This window comes from Harpia harpyja, chromosome 16, assembly GCF_026419915.1.
Source record: "Harpia harpyja isolate bHarHar1 chromosome 16, bHarHar1 primary haplotype, whole genome shotgun sequence".
NCBI lineage: Eukaryota > Metazoa > Chordata > Aves > Accipitriformes > Accipitridae > Harpia > Harpia harpyja.
In genome coordinates, this window is record NC_068955.1 from 18,129,796 (window position 1) to 18,147,292 (window position 17,497).

Genomic DNA, 17,497 nt, shown 5'->3' on the forward strand with positions numbered 1-17,497 from the left:
CATTCTTACATGAATAGCCCTTACCAAAGCATACTGTAGACTAACAACTGTCCCATAGTACCTCCTGAGTATGTTGCAGCACTGACACAGTTTCTGCATGTGTTTTCTAACTCTTCTACTCCATTTTAAGAATGTTCAGAAGCTTCATTTCATTTAAAGCCTTCACATGATAGAAATTGTGCATATCACTTAGAGCACATTCTATCCAAAAAACATTTCTTAAAATTTCTTCTCAGGTTATATAAACCATCTGTAAAAGGAAGTTATATGAAAAAATAGATTAAAAGTTATTACAAAGTATTTACAGTAAAACAAGTAGTAAAATGTGTTAAATTGTTTCTGTTCTTCGGTTCCCTGTTCTAGTAGCTCTTCTGGGCATAATTTATTTGAAAAAAAAAAGGGGGGGGGGGGGCGTAAATATGAAAAATCACTGAAGAATTTCAAATATATGCCCTGTCATGCCATTTTGTAGAGAATGTTGCCTAAAGTGTGTGGAACATACCTAAGTTTCTGTGCCAAGATTTGTAGTAGTAGTGTGCCTAAATTCCCATTTACTGAAACAGGACCTGGGTCCTAAGAAATTAACTCAAGAGAACGTTTTAGTTGCACTTGAAACTATTGGCAGTATTTTTAGATTGCAGAGCAGAATTTTCTTCTTATGTTTGAGCCTTAAATATGTAACTCGTGTATATAGTCAGCTGAAATTACTTTATAGATTTTTGAGAGCCGTATGCAGACCTTACACACGTGAAAAACATGCAAGCTGTTGCATAACAGTGAACAATAAAAACATAAGCAGGGCCTATTTTTCTCTTTCATTCATTACTATATCCCCTTTCTCCCTGAAAGAAATCCACAATGAAATATTAATAGCAACATACTGTTGAATAAACATCTGCAGATGTAAGCAATAGCCATTTAAGCTTGAATAAACACTCAGAACAAGAAAAGTGAGTATTAATAATTAAGTTCAAAATTACTGAGAAAAGGCATTGTGAGACTAATCTGGGAAATTATACTTAATTTTCAGAAGGTATATTTTTGAGGAAGTAGTAAAATCTTTTGCTTTCTTTAGGAGCAAAAAAGAACCTGTCTCCCTCTGCTGGTTTTCAGAGAAAAAAAAAAGTTTGTAGAGACTAAAAAATCGTAGCTGAATTTTTGATACAAATTACCAGATGTTCTGGAATTAGGGCTTAAAACTTGTTGCCTTTAAATACATAAGAGTCACCTTGAGGACATTAGAACTACCTGTCTTGATTAGCTGAGGATTGGTAGATTTTTGTAGTATTTACTCTGTTTAAGCTAATATGTTCTCAGTATATTCTACATGATTTCTTTATATGTACATCTTTAAGAAAGTATAACAAGATAAATTTAAACTGTTTAGCCTTTAATTCAAACATCACTGAATCTTGTAGCTATCCTGAAGAGCAGTGTAATATTGGAGTTGTAAATGTAGATGCATAATTTTCCTTTCTTGCATAGTCTGAGTTAGTGTACTTTATAATTCAAATTAAGCCTTTTTCTTTCAAATATGAGTTTCTAAACTGCTCCATAAATACAAGTCACAGGCCATAAGACTTTTGAAGGCCACACGCACAAGAAGAGCTACAGCACTGAGCATAGCTCGCCGGTTATGACAACTGCATGAGGTTTCTTTGAATTGTTGCTGGGACTACGATGTTGAGGCTGGCTGGTCCGGGGTGGGTGCTTGCACCTGGCCAAAATGCAGCATTGCCCACCCTGCCGAGCTGGGAGCCCCCGCAGTGCCGTTCCCCCAGACCACTTCACGAGGCAGCGAGACACCCGCCCGTGGTCTGTGCCAGCGAGAGCGTATCAGCAGGACGGGGGTGAACTTCATGTTGCTGTCCCCACCCCAATGAACAAATGTTTGGGAATTTCTGTGGAACAGACGTGCTGCACGAAGTCAGTACCATGTTCTGGTACACGTCATGGTATCTGCAAAGAGGTTTTTGTCCTTTACGATATGTTCCATCTTCCTATTGTCAGAGGAAACACATTTGTCCTTTAATAATCCCTGTGCTTCTACTAACAATTTCTCATTCACAAAAAGGACACTCTAACAATAGACATCAAGTTTATTCCTTCCAATTAGTTAAAGGCAAGTAGCAATTCCAGTAGTTAAATTAAGGCATTAATCTGTCAAATTTGGAGGGCTTACATAAATGCATTTTAGGGTGAGAAGAAAATTCAGGCAATTTTGTTTTTAAAGTGGTTTTTTTTGTTGTTGGTTTTGGTTTTTTTTTTTTTTTTACTTCCCACATCTTATCTTCATCAAAACACATTTGTTATGCTTTGTTACATGTAGCTGTCCTTTTGATCTGGGTATACACCAAGCTTCCTTGTATCCTAAGTATTGTTTTAAAAGGCATCGGCCAACTGCAGTTTCTCATATTTCCAGTTAATACCAGTGTCAGGATAGTTAGTTACACAAGTTGATTTGATTTTTGCATATATTGTGTTGGAATTCTTTTTTGAAGTTTGAGTATCGGGGTAGTGAGCACAGCACTTAACTTTCTCCAAGTATTTGACCAAATTCTCTCATGTTTATTCTGTCTGTAGTGTGCAATTTAAATTTTAATAAAAATGTTACTTAATAAAATTGTATGGGTTTTTACTGCTTGTCTATCTGCAATGTACTTTTTTTTTTTTTTTTTTTAACAAGACATTGCTTTACCAAGTGTATCCTGAAAACTCTCAGGGCAACTGTGGTATTTGGTCAGTGTATCACAGACAACATATGTAGTAGCAAGGTAGTGAGACTGCTGAGACACACACCTTGTGCATTGTATTTACATGGACTTATTAGTAACTTCCTGTATAAGAAATACTTTAAAACTGACGTAATGTTTTCATGTGGGAATATGTAACTTGTAATTATCCATTCATAAACAAGTCTGCAGGCTATGTCATTGTTCCCTTCATTGACTCAGCTACCTAGGGGGTAGCGTCATTTTACCTAGAAGCTGAGCTTCCAATGCCAAGTGGTTATCTCTCTTGAAGCAGAACTATTTTGGCTGCCCAGCTATGGAGAATGCTACGTGGCATCTGATATACAAATGCTATTTCTAAAACTGGCTAGTACTGCTTCTAGAGTGCACCCAGTAATTGGTATATATGTAATGTGAATGTAGCTGAGAAACAATGAAAGCAGAGGCAAAAGTACTGATGTTGCTTTTCAGTGTAAGGGGTGAAAGCAAAGGAGGGAATAGCATATTCAGTCTGTATTCAGTGTGGTAAAAGGAAATCAGTACCTATTTAACATGAAGTACCTCTAGAATATTTTGCAGAAATGAGATACAGCTAAAAAGGATGGGCTTAAGTTATTTGAATGCAGAATAGCAGAAAGATTTTCTGACAAGGAAATAATTTCTAAGGAAAGGCACAGAAGCTTCTTACAGTTATCGTGGTACTGGTAGGCAGGCTTGATAATAGTCTAAAATTTTGTACTAATCTGTAGAATGAACCAAATCATCTTTTCTATCTCAACTTTTATGATTCATATTCGATGTTGTCATACTGTCATGTATTATGTAACATGATGGAGCTTGGTCAGTCAGATACTCATGATCTTGTTGAAATTGTTGGATGTGGTAGCCGCCTTTTATTTAGGCTAAGCAGATCAGTGTTCCTTTGGTTAGTGAGGGATGAAACAGACAAATGGTTGTCCCAGGACTAAACTCTGGGCCATTGAGTCGGAGGTGTAATCCAGAGCAGTTTAATGTGACCTGTGTGTGAGGGGGAAGGCAGCACAAACACCATGGGAACTGGTTTGCACCAGGAGGTGCTGGTCTGTTAGGATCCCAGTAAGGCACTCCACCTCTGTAAAGTATCATTTAAACTGCTGTTTATTAGAGGCAGCACTATGAAGATGCTGGGAACCCTCAGTTGTACAGCATCAAACAGGTGCAGCACACTCTGCAGACCCCATCCGTAGAAAAGGGTTTCCCATGTCAGTCATTTTAGGACTTTCTTAGAAGAAGACAATTCTGTCCGTGATTTCTGCTGCCAGACAGGAAGGGCGTTCACATGGGAACCTCTTGCTGCACTTTTAGATAAAGGCAAGGATGTGCAGGTGGTGCAATTGCCGGTACCAAGCGGGAGCTGCCTGCAGACTCCTGTTACGGGGAGCTGGGAAGTTTATCCTGCGGCCAGGGGATACCCACAGCACAACACAGGTCTGAAGGCCAGGCTGTACGGGCAGCACAGTACAGGCCTCTGTCTAATTGTTATGTGGGTCACTAACTCCTCCATGTACAGTGGTCTCCTGGCCAGGATCTCTACAGGAGCCCAGTGGAAGAGGTGGCCAGGAGACATGACTGCGACTGCCAGGACAAAAAAAATCTAAAATGCAATCCGAAAAGAAGGTATATTTGGACAGTCTGGAAAGAAACCTGGACCTTGAGAGCAAAGTAGAGGTCTTCCACTGATGCTCTGTTCTGTGTTCAAAATTGGAGCAGAATTGGCTCATTGATTGTCAATACTGGAATGGTGTTAGAAAGGATCGATTTCTCCTCTTAATAACTGACAATCTGAAAAATTCTTAATGGCTTAGATCACAAGGGTAGCAAGAACTGTGGTAATTTTTTTAATCTGTGTAATTAGAGTCACACCTATGATGCTTCTACAGGGACACACTTTGTGTCAGCCTTCCAAGTCTCCATTTTGCTCTTGTTGAAGTCACCTGCAAGGGCTTTCATTGACCTTAACGGTGCTAGGTCAAGATTTATCTGATAGAAAATGCTCAGATGCTAAAATGGTGGGGGTTTATATATAATCACACAGAAAATGTCACTTCCAGCCATGTATTTATGACTTGCCTTTTATTAATTCATTTATATTGTAGCTTCTAAACTGACACTTTTTCATGTGTCTTCTGTGCTTCATTAATCGTTTTGTATTTTTTTGAACTTTGGTGTGCTAAAAGTGCTGAATAAAATACTGATAGGCATAAACTGAATTATTTGATTATTTTAAGTAGTAGCCCCTGAATGGACAGAACACAAAGTTACTCTCTCTGGAATTCTTTTTCATCTACATTAAAAATTGCGTTGTTACTTTTAAATGCCCATTACAACTTTTAATTAGATCTTACGAAAGGCCCATTGTCTCAACTTTGTATAAAATCCCAGATGCGGTACTTTTGAGCTTACTCAAAGCATTATATTCTTTTGAAGCTATCGTGAAGGTCAAACCAAAACATCGTCTTTTTGAAACGTGTTGGTATGTCAGGAAGGTTGGAGTTGACAGCAGGGAACTGCCGGGGCTGGCGAAGTAGTTTCTGAAGTTAAACTCGGCAAAATGCTGTTCAGTGGAACACGTTGTTCCAAGCCACTGGCAAGTGACGGAAGTATTTCTTCCTACAACTAAAGCCCGCGTGCTGCGGGGCACCCTCGTTTCGCTGGCCTCACCCCTCACCCTCTTCCTCCGGCCTGTTTCTGTTCCCGGCGGGCACGGGCAGTACCCTCCCTCCGCGGCCAGCGGCAGAGGAAGTTCATTCCAGCCTCCCAGACGGACATTTTTGGTGCGTTGTGCAAGTTTCCAGGCATGCCGAGCATTCTCGGGAAGATCGGGCGATAAGGGGAGGAAATGACGGAGGGTCACCTCAGAGCCACCCAGCCCCCCCGCTGTCGTGGCCGAAGGGGCCCGGCCGCCACAGCGCGACGGTTCACCGCCGGCCGGCCGCGCGGCCCTTACCGGCCCCTTTCCCCTGCGGGCGCGGAGACCCGCAGCCGGCCGGGCCGGGCCCGAGCGGAGGCGGCGCTGGCCGCGGGGAGGAGGCGGGGGGGGACGACACACAGGTGAGGTGCCGGCCGGGCGGGCGGGCGCCCGGGACAGGGACCGGTGGAAGCGGCCGGCGCCGCGCCCCGCCCCGCCCCCGCCCATCTCCTCAGGGCTGCGGCCCGCCCCCCTCCTCCGCGCCAGCGCTGCGGGCCGGGGCCGGAAGTGAGCGCACGGCGGCGGTGGTTAAGCGGCGGCAGGGGGCTGCCTCCAGCCTGGCGCGCGCGTTCCCGGCGGCAGCGGCAGGCAGGAGGGAAGAAGGGAAATGGCCGTTGCCGCGAGGCGGCGGCGCTGCGAGGTAGGCGTGGGGAGCCCCGCCGCTGGATGTCGGGACGAGGCTGGGGCTCTGCTCCCTCCCCCCGGTCCTGTCCCTCCCCGCCGGTGTCCGCTTGCCGCCGCCGTCCCGTCCCCCCGTCCCCCCCCCCCCCCGCCCCGCTTCGTCCGCTCTTCCTCAGGGGTCGCCGTGACGCGACCCTCGGCCTCTGGGCGCTCCCCGCCTCGGCCTCGGCGCGGCTCCGGGCCCGGGGGGCGGCCGGTCTACCCCGCGCTGCCGGGGCGGCACCTGCGAGCGTTGGGGCCCGGGGCTCGGGCCGCGGTGGCGGGTGGGCGGCGGGGCCGGGGTCAGCGCTGCCTGCACGGCTCGTCCCCCCCCTCTCCGTGTCGGTGCGGGCCCCCGCGAGCCGGGAGGCGGCGGCGGCGAAGGCGCTGCCTGCTCAAAGTACTTGGTGGCTAACTGCGTTGTCTGAAGCGCTGGAGCGGTGCCGCTTCTGACACGGAGCGGCAGTTCGGAGGCGTCTTGAGGAGCTGCCTGCCCTTCCCAGCGCTCCGCGTGCCGGGAATGGTTTCTGTAGCTGAGGGTGAAGCGTTAGGGGTGGCAGGTAGCTGTCACCGGGCGCAGAGCGGGAGGCGCTTGGGAAGGCTCTCGGGAGCCGGAGTGCTCACCCTGTGTGTGGGGGACCTTGGGTGTCGCTGCAGAGACCCACCAGGTTTACATTTCCCTTTTATTCATCTTCCTGATGGCTTTCTGAGTGGGTTAGCCAACCTCGGGTTCCAGAGAAGTTGGCTGTTTACAAAGCTGATCCTTAAACAGCTCTGCTGTTTCCTCCGGGAGTTTTGCAGATATTAGTAGTACAGGGAAGCGTGTAACCGGCTTACTGTTCACAACTTGATCGAATTTATTATTCCCTATCAATGCAATAAAAAAAGGTATACCTGCATCTTTGTTAGCACAAGTAGCCTCCCACTAACAGCTATGCCGTTGTTGGGGAAAGAGAGTATGGCAGTAAGGTGCACTCAAAAAAAAAAAAAAAAAAAAAAAAAAAAAGAGCTTGGAAGAAAAGAAAGGATCTGATGTTCTTCCTTGTCATTGTATTACTTACTGCAAATGTAGTCCTAGAGCAGAGTGCAGTTAAGCTGACGGGGTAGGGGAGAGATGCAGAGGTTTTAAATAACAGCCTTGCACGTTTAATGTAAATCTCTTTCTGAAGGGAACTGAAAACTCAAGAAAAATGTGTGATGTTTGTAAAAGATGTTGTGCAATACCTACTTAGAATGTAAACTGTGTTCAGGAGTAGTAGTGATGTATGATTTATGAAGAATCTAAAGGGGAAGCAGAAGTGGGGCAGGGGGGATGAAATCCGATTGATGAAAGTATTTTGTTAGTTGGTTTTTGTTAGCTTTGAAGGCAGTTGTGTCCATCATTCCCCCAACACTGAGCAGGCCTGGAAAAAACCTTCTTTATGTGTCTGGGAGGAAGAGAAGCTACTTAAATGGGGCTCATTTACCACATTTGTGGGAGGGCAAAAAAGGGACTGTAATGCCCACCAAGTTAATTTATTTTTTATTTTTTTTTAAACTGAAAGCAAGTTGAAGCAAAACTAGTAGGAATAAATGGACACTGAAAGAAAGTTGCGTAAAAGATAAAGGCAGTGGGAGAAAGCACAGGGAGAAGTAACAAATACTTGAAATTAAATGGCCTTCCGTTGGGGCGAAAAAAACCCCACAAACCAAACAAGTAATAAACTATTTAGAGTCCCATCTTCTTAAATGTTGTGCTGTATTTGAACGGTCCTTAACATAAAGATGCTTGTTTATAAAAAAATACAGAAGAGATCTCAAGAAAGATTTAAAACTTTGATTGATTTAATAAAATACATTTGTCTTACTTAATTACAACGTAATAGTAATCCTAACTTGGATACTTCAGGTTCCTCTTTCCTTTTGGAGTATTGTCATCATTAAGAACTCAGACATGAAGGTTCATCAGTACAGATAATCAGTGTATATAAATTGATGATTTAGTTATTTTTATCTCTTTTGAGTAGCGCTCTGTGTAGCAACAAGGAAAATTGAATGCCTTAAATAGAAAATGATGCATTTCAAAATGTCAAGTAAAAAAAATCTTCTCTGAATTTGTGTTCCTCTGTTTCTTACTTCTCAAACTAAGTTAACTTGATACTGCTGATATTTCTTATCCAGTGCTGCTATTGTACCTGCTATCTAGCTGAAGAAACTTGAATTAAAATGTTGCTTAAAAAATAAAAATGCTGAGGTGATGTTTTGGGGTATTTTTTGTTGTGTTAGGCTTTGATATGGGACCAAAACCAGGCTGGTATGGGGCTATCTAGGAAAATGAATACTTGATTTGAATTTGATTAGAGTAGAATTGCATGTTGTTTGTCTTCAAACTCTTGAACAATCTTAAGGCTATCTTATGGAGGCTTTAAAAATTGCAATAAATTAACATTGATAGGTAGGACAGTATAAGCATAATGCTAACATGACTAGAAGTCGTAAAATATGGTATGTCTTTGAAGGTCAGCCTTAATGACATTTGGATAATGATCTTCCATTTTTTAATTTTAGAAGTATAGCCTTTTAGTGTCTGCAGTTAGTGCAGAAATTTCTGTGGTATTTATTTATTTTTAGAATAGTACAACAAACTTAAAAATGAGAGAGTATAGCACAAATATAAATTGTTTGCTTTGTGGAAGTGTAACTGTAAACATATTCCTCTATTTTTAAAGTAGGAAATGTGGATGTGTAATTACTTACCAGAACCAGAGTTCAGTTTTTATCAGCAGTGGTCAATAACATCAGTCATCTAATACAGCATTCATCCAGCCCCTTTGTACACGAGAAGGTTGCTGTGATGTAATTTTTTGCAGAAGAATGCAGAAGTTGTTTCCAGACTGGACAAGTAAGTGAAGGAGGAAATGTTTCAAAGCATGCCAGTAACAATAAAGCTCACTTAATCTACAAAAGATTTAGAATAAAATGTTTTCCTCAAAGCTCACATTAAAAAAAGTTACGAGAAATATTACTTCGATCTGTACCTTAGTAGAAATGCAACCTGAAATTATTTTCTTAGAGTAAGTTTAGTTTGTTCCAAGTGGTGGTCGCTTCAGAGTGCTTTCATTGAAGAAGTTGAAGTAGAGGGAGAAGGTATGCCTGCATATTTCATGTAACTTGTAATTTTCAGGTGTGTGGCATTAAAGTTATAAACAAAACATCACTTACAAAAAACCAATGATAATTGGAAACTTGCAGTATTTAGGGTATGAGGGCCTCATGGTATTTGTGTATGTCACTAGTTTGAATCTAGAGGTTGGTTACTGCATGACAACCTAAATGAAATAATTTGGTCCATATAGAGTTTGTAGCTTGTAGGTTTCAATATTGTAGTTGATACTAGTAGTTATAGCAGACACATCAAGAACAGGTTATCAATAACTGATATGGTTTTCTGCTTAGACTGTTGTCACAGCAGAAAAGCAGAGGGTAGTGACAGTGCTGAGTTATAAGGTGAGTGCTGAAAGTTTACATGAGTTCAAATTGGACAAATTCCTGGAGGAAAAAAAAATCCATCAGGGGTCTTTAATATTAGAGAAGTTACCTCAGGATTCAGGAAGTACTTGAGTGGCAAATTAGTGGAGACTAGAAGAGTATTTTGCGGAAGTGTCATTACATGCTTGCCTTGGTTTAGTTTTTTTCCATTTGCGTTTCTGAAGCCACCCTTAGAGACAAGTTAAGGATGAGATGAATCTTTGGTCTGACTGAGCATAGCCATCCTGTTCAGTTTTCTACCAGTGTAGTGTTTTCAATGACTACTTTTGTTTTTTTTAATCAATACATCTAATAAGCACTTATATTTTCTAATATATAAAGCAAAAAGGTACATGTGAACAGTGCATTTGTTCTGTCAATTAATCAACAATACTGCTTAATACTTTCATAAACACTAGGTTTGTGACTAAGAAGTATCTGCTGGTTATAACTGAAACTGTGCAAGTTTCCTGCCTGAGGGGAAACTCATCTGCTGAAGCAAGTGGTAGAAATAATTTGGCTAATGCAGCAGAATTGCATTTGGTTAGACTGGTAGGTTGATACTAATGAAGTGATACAGAGTTAAATCTGGGACAGAGCTGTGGTGACATGGTTTTCTCTACCTACCCTACTAATGTTTTTGATTATGTTTTGTTGAAGGTGTACACTGTGCACTGCTGCCCAGGGAATAGAATAGGGTCTTTGTGGGGGAGGGTTGTTTTCATCTCCCCGTGTTAATAGCCACTGTACATTTGCATAATAAACTTCCTGCATTTTGCTGTGTTTTGAATGCTTTGTGACATTAGGAGGATATTTGCAGAGCTTACTTCAGGAATATACCTTAAGAAAATTTGGGTTTTTACCATGGTCCTATGTCTATGCTGTAGAATGTTGTAAAACATATAGGGAAGGTGTTTGGGCATCTCTATTTGCGTAATCAAAGCAGATAGCACAAATGTTTCTTTTCTGACCTCCCCATGGTCTAGACACTTTTTATATTTTTGGTTGAATTGGATATGTAGTTTAAAATGTTGTCTACCTCCTGCTTAGTACTACTGGTATCAGGATTAGTGGAAGTACTAGTATAGACAGATGGTCCAGGTAATTTGTCATGCTCTACTGTGATCAGACCTGCGCTGTATGAATAACTATAACTTTGTCTGCAATCTTGCTGCCTTGATAAAGCCCTGAGCACCCTTATTACCTTCTCATAGCTGACCCTGCTTTGAGCAGGTAATGGAACTAGAGGCCCCCTGAGGCCCCTTCCAGTCTTAAGTGTTCCATGAAAGTGACACTCCAGAGTAAAACTATTTTGCAAATCATGGATTACTGCACAAATTATTCAGCTGGGGAATCAAAATATTTGGGGCAATGGTATTACTTAAAGAAAAAAAACCCCAAACTCTAAAACAGTAGCTAACGTTGATTCTGCGTGGAATATTTTGTATTGCATGAGTGTTTTCAAGTACCCTTTGAAAAGAGGGATTGGTGGAAAAGAGTGTGAATCATAAGGGTGACATGGAGAAAAGCGCAGCTTCAGAGGTGGCTAAAAAGCTAAAGAACCAGTAAAAAGTTTTTAAAAGCAAAATTCTAAAACAGAAGGAGTGGGTATGAAAGCATTATTCTGTAAGGAGAAACATTGCAACAAAACTAAAATTCTTAGCCTTTGTCAAACAATGCTGGTAATAGGCTTGGCTGTAAGGCATGGAAAAAAAAATCTTGGCCAAGTGCATCAGAATGAAACAGCCCAGGATGCCATCAGTTTCATTATTGCTTTTTTCTGGTATCTGCATCCAGAAAATACTGGGCAGCAACAGAATTGTAGGTATGCTGTTAGAGAGCTGACAACAAAATAGGGAGAAATACAGAGATGCAAGAGTTGGTGAGTAGTTCTACAGCTGATGAAACTGATGTCAAGTTTCCTGTTGATTTGTGTCTTCAGCTGATTGGCTTTAAGGACTTCTTGGCATGATTCAGGCATTTATAAAGATTATCCTGGTAATAAATCTGTGGTGTCCAACAATATGAGCTCATGCTACTGTTTTCTTCTAGCTGTGACACCCAGTGTTCTTGGCAGTGTTGGGTTGCTTGTTTTTATGAAACTTAGATGAAATTTAATTGTCTTTAAGACCCCTATCTCTTCAACAGACTTAAACGAAATGGTGATTGAGTTCAAAATCCGAGGGGAGGAGTGTAACGGCACAAATATGCTGAAGAAGCTTGCAAACGTACTGTACCAAATCTGCATGTATCCACATTTACTGGTGGAGTGGCTTGCAGTGGTTAATGGTGCAAACCACTGGTTCAAGAAGGGGAAGAGTACTTTGTGACAATGGAAAACATATGATTTGTAGGCTGTAGCTGCCTACGCTAAGCTTTGGCTGGAGCATCATGACAGATGCTTCCACCCTTTGTCTCTCTTGGAACATTGATCAAAAAGTCAAGATTCTACAGTTACAAAGTATGCCATATCTAGTAACAGTCTTCTGCACAGTGTCCTGGATGAAAATTAAGTAGAAGAGTTCTATCATAAGTGTTTTTATAAGCACTGGAACAGCCAATGCTGGATTTTTCAAGGGATTTGTTGCCAATGTTGAAAGACCTTGAAGCATTCCTGAAGGCTTCCTGTTCTAGTACTGGAAACGCCCTATTCTTACCTAGCTCTCAAGAGCAGAGGTTTTGTGATGAGATTGTACTTTTTAGTTGTAAATGAAAATTCAAAATCAAAGTTAAGAGATGCAGTTGCTGGTCTCTGTACAGCTGCTTAGGTATTTGCGAGCCGAATTATTTTGAGCAAAACAGAAATGACTGCTGGTTCAGAGTTTGTGCCCAATTCAGAATTGTACCTGTATTTAAGCTAGTGCAATTATCTTTGAAGATTCTGTAGATATGACCTGAAATGAAATGGATTTAATCTTTTGGTTAACTGTGTTAATCTCATCTGTAAGGGGATACTTTCTATTTTTGCTAAAATTACTGGATTACAGAAGCTACTAAGTTTTTAGTGGAAAGATAGCATGATAGGGCTATATACCTGAAACACTAACTTTTCAGGACTACGTATATACACATTATTAAAAAAACTTCCAATTTAAACTTAACAGTATTTAAAAAAAATAACAGACTTAGTGACATGACTTCTAGAAGTATCTGTTCAGTTGTTTCTTGGTTTGTAGCAATCTGAATGCATCTGGCAGAGAGGGCTTTTGAACGTCAAAGTTCTTCTGGTTTTTCTTGCTAAGGAGTTTTCCTGCTGTGGCAAATGTCTTGCTATGAATTCCTTTCCAGATGATTAGTACTTTCCATAGTATATTACTGCTGTCTTATTTTGCTAAGTTTTCCCTGGTATCCCATAAAACTGCTACCGTCCCTGGTATGCAGGCAAGATTTGTTAATTTTTAAGTATAGCTATCATTGTTAGGCAAATGCCTCAAATCTTTTTTTTAATTAATGGCAAAATAACCACAGAGTTATTGTGAAAGTTACACTTGTTTTGAGGAAGGTCTGGCTAGTGTATGTCAGGGCATTACTTTATAAAGAATGCAGGAAATGGTCTGACTTGTTATCATTGCTTTTGTATTTAGTGTTTGGACTCTAGGGAATTTATGTGCACTGATTTGTGATAACTATAAAGTATTTCTTAAGAATGAGTTACCAAATAATATGTTCTGTGATTCTTTACCACTAGAACAAATTATAAATACAATATTAAAAGCCTTGGGGTTTTTTGAGAAGAAAATTGTTGTGCAACTCATCTTAAGTAGAGAAGAATGTTAACGTGTACATGAGCAGATGGTGAGATTACCTCTGCTTAAGGTAACAGGATTTCTCTCTAATGAAGTCCTCCCTTGCTCATTAAGATGGGAAACTAATTTAGATTTTGGGAGTCTTTGTCCTGGTAGAGAAGGAATATCTTGTACTGATTCTCCTGAAGTTTCTTACCAAAAACCTATGAATTCCTCATCAGAAGAAAATTTCTTCATGGTTCAATTTTATGTATTTGCTAGATTAGTGCCGATGTAAATATATTTTGTTTTTAATGTAAGCCTCTAAGTGAAAATCTTGTTTGAAATTAATTTCCATTCCATGTAGAGGCTTTGATCTGAAGGAGATGGTCAGACATCTTGCTATTTCTTGGTTCTTGATATTAATGAAGTTTTGTTGCTGCATTTTTTTTTAAGAGCATTTGACACCTTTGAAATAATAAATAATGAGCAATACTCAAATAAAATTGCATAGCAATACACAGGTACTTGACTGAGCAAATGAACTTTGGACTCTAAACACGTTTATTCAAAATTGCCACCAAGGAAGTGTTGCACTTAGGGAAACTCTGCTAGACTGGAGCCAGAGAAGGAGGTCTGCAGACTCATGTCTGATCACATCTGGTTGAATACTTAAAGAAAATATTGCTTAAAGTTAACTAAGTCTCACTGCAAGAGACAGATTACCTTTCATCAAGGCTGTAGATAAATCGGGTGGTTGAGATTTCTTAGACCTGCTTTTAAACAAAGCAGGCTGTATTGCTGAGTTACTGCTATAAGGCAGTGTAAATATGGTGACTTTGTATAAGGCATGAATGTGTCCATTTAATTTCAGATTTAGGGGAGAAATAAGTGGTGTAGGAGATTGTTTTATCACTTTCAAATTTCTGTTATAATCCCTTCAGTAGCTTCTAGTTTTCCTTTTTTTAATTAAAAAAAAAAGCAGCAGCATTTGACCCATTCTTTGTTTGGAGAGTTGCACTCTTGAAGGGAAACAGACAGTTGAAAACTGATTATTACTGTTACTTAAAATAGTATGCAGCAGTTGTGATGAAAACAATCCCGACTCTCTAAGGATTACTTCTAGGTCTTCCGATGACTTCCAGTTGTTGCAAACTTCTCGTGAATTCCTATGGTATGGTCAGTAATGGTTCAGGTATCTGGTTTTCCTGTTTCTGGGATTCGAATTGAAACATACTATTCTGAGTGTTTGAGAGGAGTTCCCTGCTGATAGGTAGTCCAAATGGAATTTGCTCTTCTCTTTGTAAATGTTGGAGAAGTTCAAATTCTGCTAGTTCTCTGCCTTTGAACTTAGATGGCTACAAAGTCAGAAGTTCAAAGTGAACCTAATCTTATGTTAAAATGTTAACTGATGGGGTGTAGTTAGCATTTAAAAGAAGATCTGTCTTTATCTTAGTCATGCTTATGCCTAGGGAGCTTTTCTTCTGATGTTTTCTCAAGTGCATTTACTGCTTAAAACTGGCAGGCAGGATAAAGTTTTGCTAAAAATATTGCAATTTTATCAGATTTTTTAAATCGGTTTTTAACTTCAAACTGTTTGAAAACTGCAATCTGCTTATAAAATTTGACAAATTTATACACCGATTTGGTTTTAGAAGTTTCCCAAGGACAGGACTTAAATACAGTGATCAAATTAAGTGTGTGTATGTATGCTGATGAGACTGTCTTGCAAAAATAAAAATAAAATTCAACTTTTCAGATAGCTGCTAGTAATAATACTCTTCTGTCTTGAATACTAGAAGTCACTGGATTTGTCAGTGCAAGTGTGCATTCATATACTGACAAAAATGTAGCACTGTAATGTGAAATTGTAAAATAAACAAGCAATTATTGAGTGATTGGGATTCTCTAGATGGTACGAATGAATGTGCTGCAGTAGCTTTGCACCATGTTTCAGAGTGCTAAGGAACGTGTGTTTATCTGCAGTCATGACTTTGTGGAACAGTGACTTCTTGTGAGTAGGAGACTGCTTGGCGAGTATGGAGATCAAAGCTGTCAACTTCAGCAGAAAAATAAGGCTTCCTACTTTTTTAAGGAGCCAGAGTTGTTATATATAGTTACTTTGAAGACCATATAGTCTTGATATTTTTTGCCTTAAGAAAAATCACTTGCTGCTGTAATTATCAAGCAGCACCAGAATGCGTTGATAATCTTCAAAGTTGTAGCCCAAACAGTTCTGAATAGTATCAGAAAGTATGATCCTATTTTAGTTTTTTTGAATAAAATTCACGAAAAAAATCCTGCTGCTATTTAGAATCCTTAGGCAACAGCAAGACTCTGAAAACTGCACTTATCTCATGCTGATGCTTCTTGGAAAAGCCACGTAGGAATTATTGAGAGGACTTCATGAGTCAAGGTGTTCTTGCATCTGAAAATTTGACATAGCAATTTTAACCAGTCATAAGTTAAGAGATGAAAGCCTGCTTGGATATCTCTGCAGTCTAAGCAGTCAGTGTAAAGTATATTAGTCATCTTTTTAGGATGTTATCTGTGGCTAGTAGGCTTAGACTATCTACAAAATATTCAGTACATCTTTAGGAGAAGGTTTAGAATGACTGTCCTGCTAACAGGAGGGTAGTAAATAACTGAATGGCACTGATGGCCACAGCTGTGCTGCAAATGGCACCAGGGACCTGCACTGTCTACAATGGAACCCAGCAAAAAAGCTTGGTGGTTTTTTTTAATCCATTCCCTGATTGGGGTCAACACTCAGCTGTGCAAATAGGCAGTAGATAGGACAGGACTTGTTAAAGCGAAAGTTGTGGGTTTAATGAATGTCAAACTCTGCAGCTTAATGTATTCTATGGAAAAGGATCTGGTATCTGCTTTTTTCTGTAGGCTTCATCCATGTTATCTCATGGAATGGATACATACTAGTAATCTGCAAAGCTCCTCCTTAAGACTTTATTCCCCAGGACTTCAGTTGTGTGGTTTTCAGGGTTTTATAACTTTGTGTTAGTCTGTCACTGTTTCAGTCTTTCTGCAGATTCCCACTTAAATTTTGTCTTGGTACCTGTAACATCAGTTCTAGTTTAATCTTGCTTTGTGAAGGGTTTCACCTGAATTTGTTTTCAGACTTAGCTGAAATGTATAGAACCTCTTATAGAGATGTCTGTCCTTCACAATATAAGCCACTGAAATGAAGTAGATGAAACAAAAGCTTGGCAAGAGCCTTAAAGAATTTAAAGAATCTGTTAGAAATCTGTTAAGAATCTTGTTGTCCATGTGGTGAGTCCACAGAAGTAGAGTCAGGTTTTTTTAAAGCACATATCTCTGGTCTGATTCAAGGAGGAAAAAACCCAAAACTAAACAAAAAAACCCCCACCCCCTTCTAATGGGTGTGAATAGTATGGGAACATAAAGACAGACTTTTGAATTATCTACATTATTTGCTGCAGAGAACTCTTCTAATTTGTTGCATGACTTAAACCCATGATGATTTACATCTGAAGGGCTCATCTAGTTCAGTGAAACTGTTTTAATGGGGATGGTGTTTATGTAACCCTCCTAGCAGAAACTCATTATTCATGATTTTTATCTTGCTACTTGATATGCATACTAGCTGTTACTGGAAGACATCTTATCTCCTGGACTCCACTTTAACCTGGCTGTGTGTAAAAGCTGTAGAATAAATTAGAAACAATATTGAAGAATAACATAGTTCTTGTGGTAATCAAGATTGTTTTATTAAAGAGTCATAGATATTGTAGTGAATACAGGAAGTTGTATAATAGTACTGAGCACAAGATTGGAATTGGAGAAATGTAAGATGTCATTTTCTTGGTGGTAGCCTTAAGCAAAAGTGACCTTTTGGAGTTTCTTCCCTTACCTAGCAGTGAATGACCCTTCCTTTAAGGGGCTGTTAAAGGGATTACTTAATGAGCAGCTGTACTTAAATCACTTATTTTGCTTGTCCAAGAAAGAGCATTTCATAAGCATTATTTCTCTTGTTAGGAGGGTGAAGTACAATGATATTTTCCAAAGGAAAACCATCATAATCATGGTACAGCAGTTTGATAGGTCTATCGTTTTTGTAATACATTGAAGTAAACTGGAAGTCCTCTTGATAATGTGCTTTATCAATG

At 40.1% G+C, this 17,497-nt stretch overlaps 2 protein-coding genes across 5 annotated transcripts in view; one reads left to right on the forward strand and one right to left on the reverse strand.

Annotated features, from left to right (window-relative positions):
• Positions 1 to 17,497, forward strand: part of PIK3C2A (phosphatidylinositol-4-phosphate 3-kinase catalytic subunit type 2 alpha) — a 75,855-nt gene that overhangs the window by 14,874 nt on the left and 43,484 nt on the right. Inside the window, exons 1-2 of one of the 4 annotated variants that reach the window (XM_052811231.1) lie at positions 5,934 to 6,100; positions 8,829 to 9,001. The exons of 1 other annotated variant lie outside the window; for it this stretch is intronic. The gene's annotated coding sequence lies outside the window, so the exon portion shown is untranslated. Of the gene's footprint in view, positions 1 to 5,933; positions 6,101 to 8,828; positions 9,002 to 17,497 lie in introns of those variants that run through there. 2 more of the 4 variants (XM_052811230.1, XM_052811233.1) reach the window with 2 other exon arrangements.
• Positions 4,817 to 13,610, reverse strand: LOC128152413 (uncharacterized). The gene is made up of 3 exons (XM_052810633.1): positions 13,570 to 13,610; positions 6,365 to 6,653; positions 4,817 to 5,580 (listed from the first exon to the last, which is right to left on the reverse strand). The coding sequence occupies exons 1-3, from the start codon at positions 13,608 to 13,610 to the stop codon at positions 5,113 to 5,115; spliced, it is 798 nt and encodes a 265-aa protein (XP_052666593.1). The 3' UTR covers positions 4,817 to 5,112.

Excerpts from the sequence above, each read along its gene's own strand:
- LOC128152413 (XM_052810633.1), bottom strand. The coding sequence starts at position 13,610 with ATGAAGAAATTTTCTTCTGATGAGGAATTCATAGGTTTTTG. Across the intron at positions 6,654-13,569 it reads GAGGAATTCATAGGTTTTTG|CTACAGAAACCATTCCCGGC; the intron begins GTAAGAAACTTC and ends CTTCACCCTCAG. Across the intron at positions 5,581-6,364 it reads CCGGGCCCCAACGCTCGCAG|AATGCTCGGCATGCCTGGAA; the intron begins GTGCCGCCCCGG and ends GATCTTCCCGAG.